General features: G+C 46.7%; 1 protein-coding gene across 3 annotated transcripts in view; it reads right to left on the bottom strand.

Annotated features, from left to right (window-relative positions):
* LSAMP (limbic system associated membrane protein) overlaps nt 1-13,370 on the bottom strand; it is a 1,024,508-nt gene that overhangs the window by 115,414 nt on the left and 895,724 nt on the right. The window contains exon 7 of one of the 3 annotated variants that reach the window (XM_063956776.1): nt 12,210-12,245. The exons of the other annotated variants lie outside the window; for them this stretch is intronic. Within the exon in view, the coding sequence (XP_063812846.1) occupies nt 12,210-12,245 (36 nt within the window). The remainder of the gene's footprint in view (nt 1-12,209; nt 12,246-13,370) is intronic. 3 annotated transcript variants of the gene reach the window in all.

Genomic DNA, 13,370 nt, shown 5'->3' with positions numbered 1-13,370 from the left:
ATGCCTGTCCCAAACGTCCGGGACTCCAGATCCTAGTTCGCCAAGGAGAGGGCCGGCTAGGAGTGATGATCTCCTCTCCATCTCCTCATGACTGTAACCTCCCAGTGTCGCTCCAAATTGCTCAACGTTACAGGAACGTCATTGCCCTCCTTGATTCCGGAGCAGCTGGGAATTTCATAACCGAAGCTTATGTTAAACGGTGGTCCCTACCCACCGAGAGACTGTCCTCGTCCATCTCTTTGACTGCCGTGGATGGCAGCAAGATTTTTGACGCAGTCATTTCCTTAAGGACTCTTCCAGTTCGTCTGAGAGTGGGAGTTCTTCATTCTGAGTATATTTCTTTTTTAGTGATTCCAAGAGCCACACATCCAGTGGTTTTAGGCCTTCCATGGCTCCGTCTCCACAACCCATCAATTGACTGGACGACTACGCAAATACTGGCATGGGGTCCCTCCTGTGCTGGGACTTGTTTAGCCAAAGTTCTTCCTGTTTGTTCTTCCTTCCCCAGGTCAACTGATGTTCCGCCTCCTCCATATCAAGACTTCACGGATGTGTTCAGTAAAGCCTCTGCTGATATCCTTCCTCCTCATAGAGAATGGGACTGCCCAATCGACCTCATTCCAGGGAAGGTTCCACCGCGAGGCCGAACTTATCCGTTGTCTCTGCCCGAGACACACTCCATGGAAGAGTACATCAAAGAGAACCTGGCGAAGGGTTTCATCCGACCATCTTCTTCTCCAGCCGGCGCAGGCTTCTTCTTCGTTAAGAAGAAAGACGGTGGTCTGCGTCCGTGCATCGACTACAGGGGTCTGAACGACATTACCGTCAAGAACCGATACCCTTTACCCCTGATTACTGAGCTCTTTGATAGAGTTAGTGGTGCAACCATTTTCACAAAGCTGGACTTGAGGGGTGCCTACAATCTCATCCGAATCCGTGAGGGTGACGAGTGGAAGACCGCCTTTAACACCCGTGACGGACATTATGAGTACCTCGTCATGCCCTTCGGATTGAGCAACGCTCCAGCAGTCTTCCAGCACTTCGTGAATGAGATCTTCAGGGACATCTTGTACCGCCATGTCGTGGTTTATCTAGACGACATCCTCATCTTTGCTAATAATCTCGAAGATCATCGTTTCTGGGTAAAAGAGGTTCTTTCCCGTCTCCGTGTCAATCACCTCTATTGTAAATTGGAGAAGTGTGTGTTTGAAGTTAAAACCATTCCGTTTCTAGGTTACATTGTGTCCGGTTCCGGACTAGAGATGGATCCTGAGAAACTCCAAGCAATCCAGAATTGGCCTATACCCTTAAGCCTCAAAGGGGTCCAGAGGTTCTTAGGGTTCGCCAATTATTATAGAAAATTTATACGAGACTTTTCCACCATTGTGGCGCCTATCACTGCATTAACCAAGAAAGGTGCTAATCCGTCCAAGTGGTCCGAGGAAGCTACACAGGCCTTTCACCTTCTGAAGCAACGGTTCATCTCTGCACCAGTTCTGAAACAGCCTGACACCGACTCTCCTTTTATCTTAGAGGTAGATGCCTCCTCCGTTGGAGTAGGAGCAGTGTTATCCCAGAAGGCCAAAGATGGACATCTACATCCTTGCAGTTTCTTCTCCCGGAAGTTCTCCCCAGCTGAGCGCAACTATGCCATTGGCGATCAGGAGTTGCTAGCCATCAAGCTCGCTCTGGAGGAGTGGAGATACCTGTTGGAGGGAGCTTCCCACTCAATCACCATACTTACCGACCACAAAAATCTTTTATATCTCAAAGGCGCACAATGTCTCAACCCTCGTCAGGCCAGATGGGCACTTTTCTTTTCCAGATTTGACTTTAAACTCCAGTTCTGTCCGGGTTCTCAGAATCGTAAGGCCGATGCCCTTTCCCGCTCATGGGAGCAAGAAAATGAGTCCGAGTCTGCAGACAAGCATCCTATTATTAATCCGTTGGCATTCTCCACGGTAGGGATGGACTCTACGCCTCCACCAGGGAAAAGTTTTGTTAAGCCAGTTCTAAGGAAGAAGCTCATGCATTGGGCCCATGCTTCCCGTTTTGCTGGACATACAGGCATTCAGAAAACCCTTGAATTTATTTCTAGGTCCTACTGGTGGCCAACTCTGAAAAAGGACGTTATGGAATTTATTGCCTCCTGCCCAAAGTGTGCCCAACACAAAGTCTCCCGCCAGTCGCCTGCGGGGCAACTGGTTCCATTATCTGTTCCCCGTCGACCATGGACCCATTTGTCGATGGACTTTGTTTCCGATCTACCTATCTGCAACAAGTTTAATACCATCTGGGTGGTAGTTGACCGGTTCACCAAGATGGCACATTTCATCCCTCTCACCGGTCTTCCGTCAGCTTCCAAGTTGGCTCAAGTGTTTATACAAGAGATCTTCCGACTTCACGGTCTTCCTGAAGAGATCATCTCGGATCGTGGAGTACAATTTGTAGCCAAATTTTGGCGAAGTTTGTGTCAAGCCCTCCAAGTCAAGTTAAAGTTTTCCACGGCTTACCATCCTCAGACCAATGGTCAAACCGAGAGGGTGAATCAGGACTTGGAGGCCTTCCTCCGTATATATGTGTCTTCCTCTCAAGATGACTGGGTTCAACTCCTTCCTTGGGCCGAGTTCAGCCACAACAATCAATACCATTCCTCATCTTCTTCTACACCATTCTTCATTAATTATGGATTCCACCCTAAAGTCCCAGAATTCCAACCGCTTCCCGCAACTTCTGTTCCAGCAGTGGATGTCACCTTGCGTCAGTTTTCAAATAACTGGAAGAACGTCCGCGCAGCCCTGCTTAAAGCCTCATTCAGGTATAAAAAGTTTGCCGATAGGAAGCGTAGAGCGGTTCCTGCTCTCAAGGTGGGTGATCGTGTGTGGTTGTCCACGAAGAATTTGAGGTTGAGAGTTCCCAGCATGAAATTTGCACCTCGCTACATCGGACCCTTCAAGATTGAACAAGTCATCAATCCTGTTGCCTACAGGTTACAGTTACCATCCTTCTTGAAAATACCCAGGACATTTCATGTTTCTTTGTTGAAACCGCTGATCCTGAATCGGTTTCATTCCGCACTTCCTCCAGCTCCCAAAGTTCAGACTCAACGGGGAGTCGAGTACGAGGTGGCCAAGATTTTGGACTCACGTTTCCGCTACGGTCAGTTACAATACCTCATTGACTGGAAGGGCTATGGTCCTGAAGAACGCTCTTGGACCAATGCCTCAGACGTCCATGCTCCTGCCTTGGTCCGAAATTTCCACGCAAAGTTTCCTTTAAAGCCTAAGAAGTGTCCTGGGGCCACTCCTAAAGGGGGGGGTGCTGTCACGATCCGGGTATCTGGACGCCATTACTTACCCTTCAGATGCCTCCTAAGGCTGGCTCAGCATTCCAGGACCGGATCCCGCTGTTTCTGAGTTTCCACATGCAGAATGTCAGAGTGGTGATTTCATCAGCCGCGGCCTCCGCTGTGCCCGCGTGGTTAAATGTGCGCTTGTCAGTCTGGCGTCTCCTGTCTCCTGTGGCCGGCGTCGCCATTACTGTTTCAATTCTCACATGGATTACAAACCAAACTTCCCTCCAAGTGTCTGCATGGGCGCAGCCATCTTGGTTTTTGTCATCTGATCATTTCCACCAATCTGCTGTCTGTATTGTTGATTTGCATAATTGCCTAGCCAACCCCTTCCTTGCTGCAGGTATAAGTAAGCTGTGCCTGAACAAGGAAGGCGTCAGTGCTTTGGTTGTCTAACCTAGTTCCAGTTTGTCTCTCTCCTGTGGTTGTCTTCCAGGTTCCAGCTCCTGTCTCCAGACTTCTGCTATAGAGACCCGCACCAGCATTCCATCTGCGGTGTAGCCTGACTCTCCGATCCATTCTGGACTCACCTGTTTCCAGCTACAGCAATCACCTGCTTCCAGCCGAGCTTCCAGCAGTGTACAACTTCTCTTAAAGGGCCGGTGTCCTTTCTGCAGTTTACCACTCTCCACCGGTATTATTATTTCATCGCTCTCAAGTCAATCACCTGCTTCCAGCCCAGCTTCCAGCAGTGTACAGCTTCCCTTAAAGGGCCGGTGTCCTTTCTGCAGTTTACCACTCTCCACCGGTATTATTATTTCATCGCTCTCAAGTTCGTTTATTATTTAACTGGTTCCAGCCAGTATCCACTCCGTACCAACAACAGTCTGGTTCCAGCCAGTATCCACAGCAGCCGTTTTACCTTCAGCAGCCCAGCCTTTCCTGGAACACCAGCTGGTACGATCCTGGGTTCTCTCCATTGCTACAGTCAGGCCTGGTAAGGACTTTCCAACTAGAAGATTATTAGAACTGTCTCACACTACCAGTGCCTGTGGCCCTTGCCACCCTGTAGTACCCAGGAACTGTATTATTGCCCTGCTGACTTTTATGTTTTCTTATTTTCTGCTGTGTTACGGAGTTTGTCATAATAAACATCATTGACTTTTATCCTGGTTGTCGTGGTCACGCCTTCGGGCAGTTATTCTACATGTTACTTACATGTCTAGGGGTCTGATACAACCTCCCAGGTTCCGTTACATCTCAGCCCCTACAACTGAGGTTGCCTCCCGTCAACTCAGGCCCTCAGTTGTGACAGGGAACACATAAGAAGGGGATGCAGTTTGTACATGACCATGAATTTCTGGGAGCCTCCTGAAGTGTTCTCCCGGGCTCCTGGGACAGTAAGCAGACCACATCCTGCCACATCTGCGGTGCAGGCGATGGTGATGATGCTATAACGACATCATTGCTGTTCTATCCCTGCTACGTAATCCTACATTTTGCTGCATGTTGATGTGGGGTCGGGACTGCGAATCTGCAATAACATAATTCACACCCCTTCCCACCTGGACCTCCCTAAATCGCCCCAAGGTCAGGTTGGCAACATAGGTAAGTATGGTGCAGGTTCACCTGAGCGGAGGATGTTTCAAGGGGCGTAAATGCTCATTTATTGCCATACAAGGAAAATACCGGGCTCTCTTGTCTGCTGCACACACACATATGCAGGCAGATCTATATTTATGTACATTTTAGAGTTGGACCAAACTCTAAATCATACTGGGCATTCGACATTTTCCCCCATTTAGCACAAACTCTTTTTTTCTTGCCAGAGGCACATTTTGTACCCTGCAGCTAAATTTACTCCTACAGTATGTCTATATTGGCCCTGCTTACCTCAATACTGCAGGCCTTGCCCTTGTGTCTGGGGCTCAGTGGGAAATTAACGTATTTGGGGGGTCATTCCAAGTTGATCGCTCGCTAGCAGTTTTTAGCAGCCGTGCGAACGCATAGTCGCCGCCCACTGGGGAGTGTATATCTACTGTGCAAGGGTGCGATCACTTTTGCAGCCGAGAGATGCAAAAATAATTTGTGCAGTTTCTGAGTAGCTCTGAACTTACTCAGCCCTTGCGATCACTTCAGCCTGTTCGGTCCCGGAATTGACGTCAGACACCCGCCCTGCAAATGCTTGGACACGCCTGCGTTTTTCCAAACACGCCCAGAAAATGGTCAGTTGACACCCACAAACGCCTTCTTTCTGTCAATCTCCTTGCGTTCGGCTGTACGAATGGATTCGTAGTAGAATCCATCGCTGTGCAACGAGCCACTTTGCACTCGAACGACGCACCTGCGCATTGCGTTGCATACGCAGTTCTGTCCTGATCGCTGCGCTGCGAAAAACGGCAGCGTGCGATCAGGTCAGAATGACCCCCTTGGTTCTTAAGAAGTGTGGCAGGGTCAGCATGATTCCACATGAGGTTAATATGGAATGGCAGGCTTTTGCAGGATTTGAACAGCAGTAACAGATCTTATGGAGTCCAGTCCTGGTTTTAGCTGAGTTAGTGGTAAGCCACAGCTGGGCTAATCACTTCACCTTGTCTACTACCTTTAAAAATATGTTTTGTTCCTGATGCCAGCAAATGTGTTTTGCTCCTGATGCCAGCAAGTGGCCAGGTAATAGCTTGTGGGTCTGGGGTTACGTTAGGAGCGATTTGAGAAGTGCACTGTTTGTGATTACCAGAACTTGGAATGTTATGCTGCTGTTTTAAGAACTGCATGTAAAACCTGACCTGCAAAACCTGCATGTGAAGCCGTATCCTGCCTGAGGTGGAAATACATTGAATTGGATTATACTCCATCTATGTGATTCCTGTCACACTAGGAGTGCCCGTCTCATGCACATTTGTTGTTTGCAGCCAGCCACTTGAATATGAGCCGTACTGTGCAAACCGGCCCTCAGTTCAGTTCCTTATTGGTGGTTCCCGCTCGCCGTGTTAGCAGCAGTTTATGCCTCATTTGTAAATAAATAAATCTGAATGAAAATGAACGGGCAGAGATGGGAACAGCTCAGGCAGGAGAGAATGGAGGGTTCCACAGAGTTTCTGGATCCGTTTGCGTGATGTTTTTTTAATAGCCTGCTCCGTCTCGGCAGTGTAAGGCTGATGATTACTGTCAGAGGGAAACTGAGCGCTGCAATATCTTCCTCTGGCTGCTCTTTTCATGTCACTACGGTGAAGTCTTTAGAGGAGAAGAGACGTATTCTAGGCCCTCTCCGGCCATTACGCTAATGATAAAGGTCTGAGTATGCTGACTCTCCGAACGGCGATGCAGAGATCGTATTAGTGTCCATTAGACTGCAGATGGCATTAGCTTATATTAATGTACAGATTGAATTATAGAGAGAGAACCTTATAACTCTGCATTAGTCCTCCTGCTCCCCTAATCACCAGATGGCTGCAACGTGTAAGCAGATATCAAGACGGAATGTTACGCAATGTCTGTAATCGCATTCCAGGCCATCAAGATTTGTTGTGTATCTCTGCTGCTTGTGGTGCTATGAGATGTTCTGCAGGACACGCTATTTACTGCATATTTTCCACTGCAGGGAGGCGCAGAAGGAACACAAGCAGGCCCGCCATCAGGGGGGTGCTGCGGGCACAGCCATCCCGGGCCCGGCCTCTCTGACAGAGAGGGGAGGGCCCGGGCCGCTCATACCGCTGCCCAACCGCCACCGCCTGTCCGCCGCCATCCGTCCGCCAGCACTGCCTCTGTGTATGTATGTGCCCACTGCCCAGCACAAGCAGGCTATTGAAAATGTCCCTCTTAAGATGGCTGCCACCTCAGAGGAGACAGTTATTAAAGATTCAAGAGGAGGCCATTTTGGGAGGGACATTTTCAATAGTTTTACAAGCAGCAGGCTGCTGAACAGTCTGCTGCGGTGACAGGGAAGGGAGGACGAGCAGACCCCCTGAAAATGATTAGAACCCCATTACAGGTACTGGGGCATTACTGTGTGGGGCATTTAATAATATGATGATGGGGCATAGAAATTATTATTATTTGTAAATATGTATTTATTTTTTATTTTATGTATATATTTATTTTATTTTTATTTATTTATTTTTGGGGGGCCCTGCCTATTTGGTCAGTCCCGGGCCCCATAATTTCTGATGGCAGCCCTGAGTACAACGGCCTGGTTATGTGCCACAGGAAGGTGCCACAGGGCACTGAATCGGTCCATGGGGCCTTATTCAGGTTTGTTAGCAAACCATAAAAGCACACCAATGGTAAAACCACGTGCACTGCAGGTGTGGTAGATGTAACATGTGCAGAGAGAGTTAGATTTGGGTGGGGTGTGTTCAAACTGAAATCTAAATTGCAGTGTAGAAATAAAGCAGCCAGTATTTACCCTGCACAGAAACGATATAACCCACCCAAATCTAACTCTCTCTGCACATGTTACATCTGCCCCACCTGCAGTGCAGCATGATTTTGCCCAATTGCCAACTTTTTTGATTTGCTAACAAATCTGAATATCCCCCTTATATTGTAAGCTCCACTGGGGCAGGGACTGATGTGAATGGCCAAATATTCTCTGTAAAGTGTTCCTTCTAATTTAAATAAAGGTACATAATGCATAGCTTAGTCCATTATATCAATTTAAATAGTTTATTACGGGTGTGGATCATCAAATCGACAGTGTCTAGGTCGACAATGTTGACATGTGCTAGGCCAACAGGTCAAAAGGTCAACATGAGTTGTTGAGTTTTTTTGGGTGTCGTTTTCTGCGTACAGTGACCGGGAAGCCCAATTAGTGCACCGTGTCCCCTCGCAGCTTCGGGCAAGGTGCCACAGATCACCGTTCCAATCGTAGTCCATGTGGATCGTTAAGTATGAAAGTGCAAAAAAAATTATTTAAAAAAAACCTCATGTCGACCTTTTGACCTGTCGACCAAGCACATGTCGACCTAGAAACCCTGTCGACCTTCCAAACCTGTCGACCTAGTGACTGTCGACCTATAGTGGTCGACCTAAACATTGTCGACCTAGACAGTGTCGATCTTCAGACCGGATGCCGTTTATTTCGTAGGAAATCTGTAATTGCTATGAGAGGATAATGCAATCTACATAAACCAGGTGTATTGCTATAGACATAGATAGCTGGTATATCCTTAGCAGGCCACGTAATACCGTATGCCACAACTGGCTGCTCAGCGCAATCAGATGAGAATCAGGAAAAACTGTGTGACCATGTGATTTTTAAATGGAAATGTCAGAGGCTTTTCCAAAATCCCCCTTATTTTATTATCTCTCTGAGTATGCTGACTCGCCGTGCGGAGAGTCAGCATACTCAGACCATTATCATTTGAAGTGTCTCACAGGAAAAAGATAATGCAGGTGCACACTCTGGGCCTTTCAGATGTGGTTGTTGATGCGATTTTTGTTGCAATCTTTTGCCGTCCGCAATTGCGACTATATGCTAATATGGGCAGAAGCTAATCTGAGCATAGGGACGCCCACTTCCGCCTCATCATTTCTATCTGACAATTGCCGATACATCGGTACCATTGCCGCAGATCGGGTCTTCAAGCAGAGTCTGAGTGCCTCTAAAGAAGCACAGGTTGAGCTGCTCTCCTGGGATACAGAGGGGTCTCCAGTAGCAAGTGAGATCGCAACTGTTAATCTATGCACGCCCAGAAAATGCCGTCTGAACGGCAATGGCACACCTGTGTTTACCCGATCACTCCCCATTACCACCCCCAAACACTGTCTACTTGTTACTCACTTTGCGACTAATCCCTCATTGCGAGCGCCCTTGCAATTCAATTGCTGTGCGGTCACAGTGCGACTCAGACGCATGCGCAGTAAGTAAACATCGACCGATTTGCGTCCTTCAGCCGCTCTGATAGCACATTTGAATGAGGCCCTTTGAGCACTAAGAATACTGATAGAGATAATAATTTTGATAAACTCTTGCATGTAACATGGAGTATAAGTGAAGTTCTTAGCACAAATTTGGCCAAAAATGTGGCCCATCCACCACGTCCAGCTGACATCATTAGGTGGGTCCCTAACTTCATTTGTAGTGTCAGTCAGCGTACAGATGTGCCCGTATGGGCCAATCATTCTGCTGTGTGAGGAGATCAGTGACTGTTCGTCCCTCAGTCTGACATCATAGAAAAATATAGAACCCATACTAACACACGAGGAAGCCAATTCAATGCAATATAACCAAAATCATTTGTGTTAAATTAAAGTGGAAAAAAGAAACCCTTCTAAAACCCATACATGGCCACATCGAGTCATAAAGTATTGTGCGCAGGCCAAAGCAAATATATCTTTTGAATATACTATACTTAGTGTTTATACTACAGTCATTTGGATAAAACTATATAATTATACTGGAAAGCTGGATGGTCTGCCTGAGACCCATTGATGGAAACAAAATTCCAATATACAGAGTCAGGTACCTACCTACAAGGTAATGTGCTCAGTCATAAATGACCAAGCTAATATACACAAGATAAAGGGGGTCATTCTGGCTGATTGCTCGTTGCTGTTTATCACAGCGCAGCGATCGGGTCGAATTGCGCATGCGCCAGTGCCGCAGTGCGCCGGCGCATGCCGGATGGCCGAAGGCCATTGTTTCCCTGCGATCGCCTCTGCCTGACTGACAGGCAGAGGCGGTCGCTGGGCGGGAGGGGGTGGCACGGCGGCATTTGGCCGCAATAATGGGGGCATGGTCCGGCCAACGCAGGCGTAGCCGGATCGTGTGGGGGGCGGGCCGCAGCGGCTGCGTGACGTCACACGCAGCCGCTGCTGGCCGGGGAGCGACGAGTAGCTCCCGGCCATCATGCTAAAGCTGGGCTGGCCGGGAGCTACTCCTAAAGTGCAAAAGCATTGCCGCTGTGCGATGCTTTTGCACTTCTATAGGGGGAGGGGGGATCGGCACTGACATGCGGGGCAGGATAGCCCTGTGCTGGGCGTCCCCCCGCATGTCTATTGTCATGATCAAAGCCCTGCAAAATTTTGCAGGGCTACGATCAACTTGGAATGACCCCCAAAATGCATTAAAATGAAATAATCTATGTATGTATGGGGTCATCTGGCAGCTGCCCTCAGCTCCAAGACCTGGCCATGAGAGGACAGATATTTCAGGACCCTGGACAGTGACGGCTGGACTGGATGAGAAGAACTCCTGGTGAAATGGGTATTGACTAGTCTAGAAATGTGGAATGGTAACAGCTGGATTTTTACCGGGTTACATGAAACACATTTAAGGCATCCTTCATGAGTATGTTAGTAAAATAAAACTCTACTGGGACTACATCTACAGTCATGGAGAGTTTCTACAGTAAGCGACAAGCCTGGGTCATTCTCCAAACACCATTTACAGCTAATAATGGTAATAATGTACTGTATACTTTCAGCCTTTGGGGACTGTACTGTATACTTTCATCCATTTAGACTAAAGTACAGTCCTCTTAGTCTGCCTATAGCCGGTGCTACAGTATATGCATTGCTTCCGCTTGAGAACACCTTTCCAGGGATGAAGCACCATTAATGATATGAGCAACTTGAGTTATCTTCTGAATGTTCACTCAACATACTGTACAAGAGGGTCATTAAAACAAGGCAAACCCTTTCCTAACCATAACGTTTGTTCTGCCTTACTATATGTTCTTTGGCTGAATGTGCTTTCTGTTTCCCACCATGATGAAAGACGAATCCTTCTCCATCAAACAAAACCGGTGTCTTAACATATCAAGTGAGGCGGTTGTCCTCTGCCGGCAGAGATTTAGTGGTTTATCCCGCTGGTGACCTCCCTTCTATGAACAATATTGGCTTTCTCAACAGCTTGCTAATTAAACATAGTAATTAATGGGCTGACAACCCACTCATGTTATTGCACTAGCTGCAGGTCAAGGGATTTACTCAAGTGCAAAAATTCAATTTTTCCTTCTTTGTTCATGCTGAATGAATTAAGATCATCACACATTATTTGCAGATCCGTCGGTGAAAAATAAATAAAATAGAAGCACTATATAAAGAATCTGATCTATAAATGCAGGTATTTAATTTCCGCTGTGCATCCAGCTGCCTGTCCTTTACAGTACTGTAGTTACGTGAATTTCTGTAATAACTGATAATCTGTGTACTGTATGCTACAAACTGCATCTGATCTAGACCAAGGGGGTTATATAATTGGTGCGGAGATTAAATAAATTTCAGGATTTTGGCAAGCTTGCTGCTAAATTTAAAGCTGAGCTCAGCTATAAGGCAAACCGCCCAAAATCACTACTATTTTTTCATCTTCGACGTAACCTGGCAAGGGTCAGACTGGCCCACAGGTTTCCCGGGGAAGTCCCTGGTAGGCCCAACTGCTTGAGGGCCCCATCCCCTTCTGCAGGGGTCAGTAACTTGGTAGAGCAAGACCATGGATGAACTTGGGGTTTGCTTTCTTTCTATGGAAACTACACCAAGATTAGCCTTCCGGTCAATCAAAGCAGGTGGTCCTGACACACGCCTGCCCCTCCTTTACAAAGGGGCGCTGTTCTTTGCATGACCTCTCTAATGGCTGGCCAAGTCCCTCTGTGGTGGCTAGCCACTACCCCTCTAGTGTCTGTCCACACCTTTTTAGCTTAGGTCCCAATCACTAAATTCCCTGGAGGACCCTTCATGCACCAGTCCAACACAACCTGGGGCCCTGAGGTCAGCAGTGGCTCTTTGTGGATTCTTGTCATCTTAACCTCCACAACAGCCCATTGTATTACTGTACTGCTTTATACCTTCCAGACATTATATAGCGATGTCTTGTGAAGAAAGTCATGCAGACTAGACAAAAAGTGTTCATTATCTGAGGAGGCTTTGGAGAAAGACCCAGGCATGGCATCTACGTCATACGTTTGAACATACTGACCTGAGGCGGGGATAGGTTTTGTGGCTATGACACGCTCTGGAGAAGAAAAGAAATAATAAACAAAAGTGGACGCAACAAAACGAAACAAGACAAAAAAGGGATCTGATTAAACACCCAGCAACCAAAGGCTGCAACACCGTCATCAGTCGTTTAGTAAGGGGGGTGAGTGTGACTTACCGGTGAGGATGCCAAGTTATTAAACATCCAGAGTTAATCTTTTCTGTGTACCAGACAACGGGATGTTATTTTGAAAAACTATGTTAAATCATTAGATACAAAAGCACAATCCATGGAGTCATCCCACCAAAATGTTCTTCAAACAAATGGTCTATGTCATTGGTTATGGCATCAGTCACTCAGTGTTTCCACCAGAATTTTCTGAGTACTGGCCAACGCCAAGTACAGTTCTCAATACTTACAGGTTTTATTACCACAAGGAGGAAAATTATCAAGTATTATTATACACTGTTGATTTGTTGGTCAGCTCAAATTAGAACCAGCAACTCCTGAGCTTTGATATTTGTTCCTGTTGTGCCGACACCATTGAAAACATCCGAGCTACATGGGTGAAGTAGTTGATAAGATGCTGTCGAGAGTCAGAATGTCGAGCAGTGAATGCTAACGCAGTAGTAATAGTATGTAAAGAAAAGTAACTGTGTCAACATTACAACTTTGTACGTGATGGAAAAGCGTTAATGCCGACACAGTTAAAATGCTTTAACTAACATTGCTACTGTGTCAGCATTCTCTGGTTGACATTACACTGTTGACAGGGAACCTGCAACATGGCCCTAACACTATTACAGTTATGTAAGTTTGACACAAATTGATAGCAGAAGATTCCAGACCTTATCCAGGTAGGCTGGCATTAAATATGTTTTTATTATAGAAATATAGAGTATACGTTAGACAACAGTTTGTTTCTAGTCACCGGCCTATTAAACTTCAAGAATAAAATATTAACAACTTACCAAAACTACAAAACACATTACAAAGGCAGATTTTATAACTATATAAATATACTGCATTGTAACAGGAATAGATTGAGAAAAGAAAGTGGTAGTAATATAACTTGATGCTACCTCTGTACTGGGCATTTGCAGGTCCTGCGCTGTAGGTAAGCCAATGTAACATATCCTACACTGATGAGCTCTAATGAGC

Source organism: Pseudophryne corroboree, chromosome 2, assembly GCF_028390025.1.
Source record: "Pseudophryne corroboree isolate aPseCor3 chromosome 2, aPseCor3.hap2, whole genome shotgun sequence".
Classification (NCBI taxonomy): Eukaryota; Metazoa; Chordata; class Amphibia; order Anura; family Myobatrachidae; genus Pseudophryne; species Pseudophryne corroboree.
This window is presented reverse-complemented; position numbering and strand designations above follow the sequence as displayed.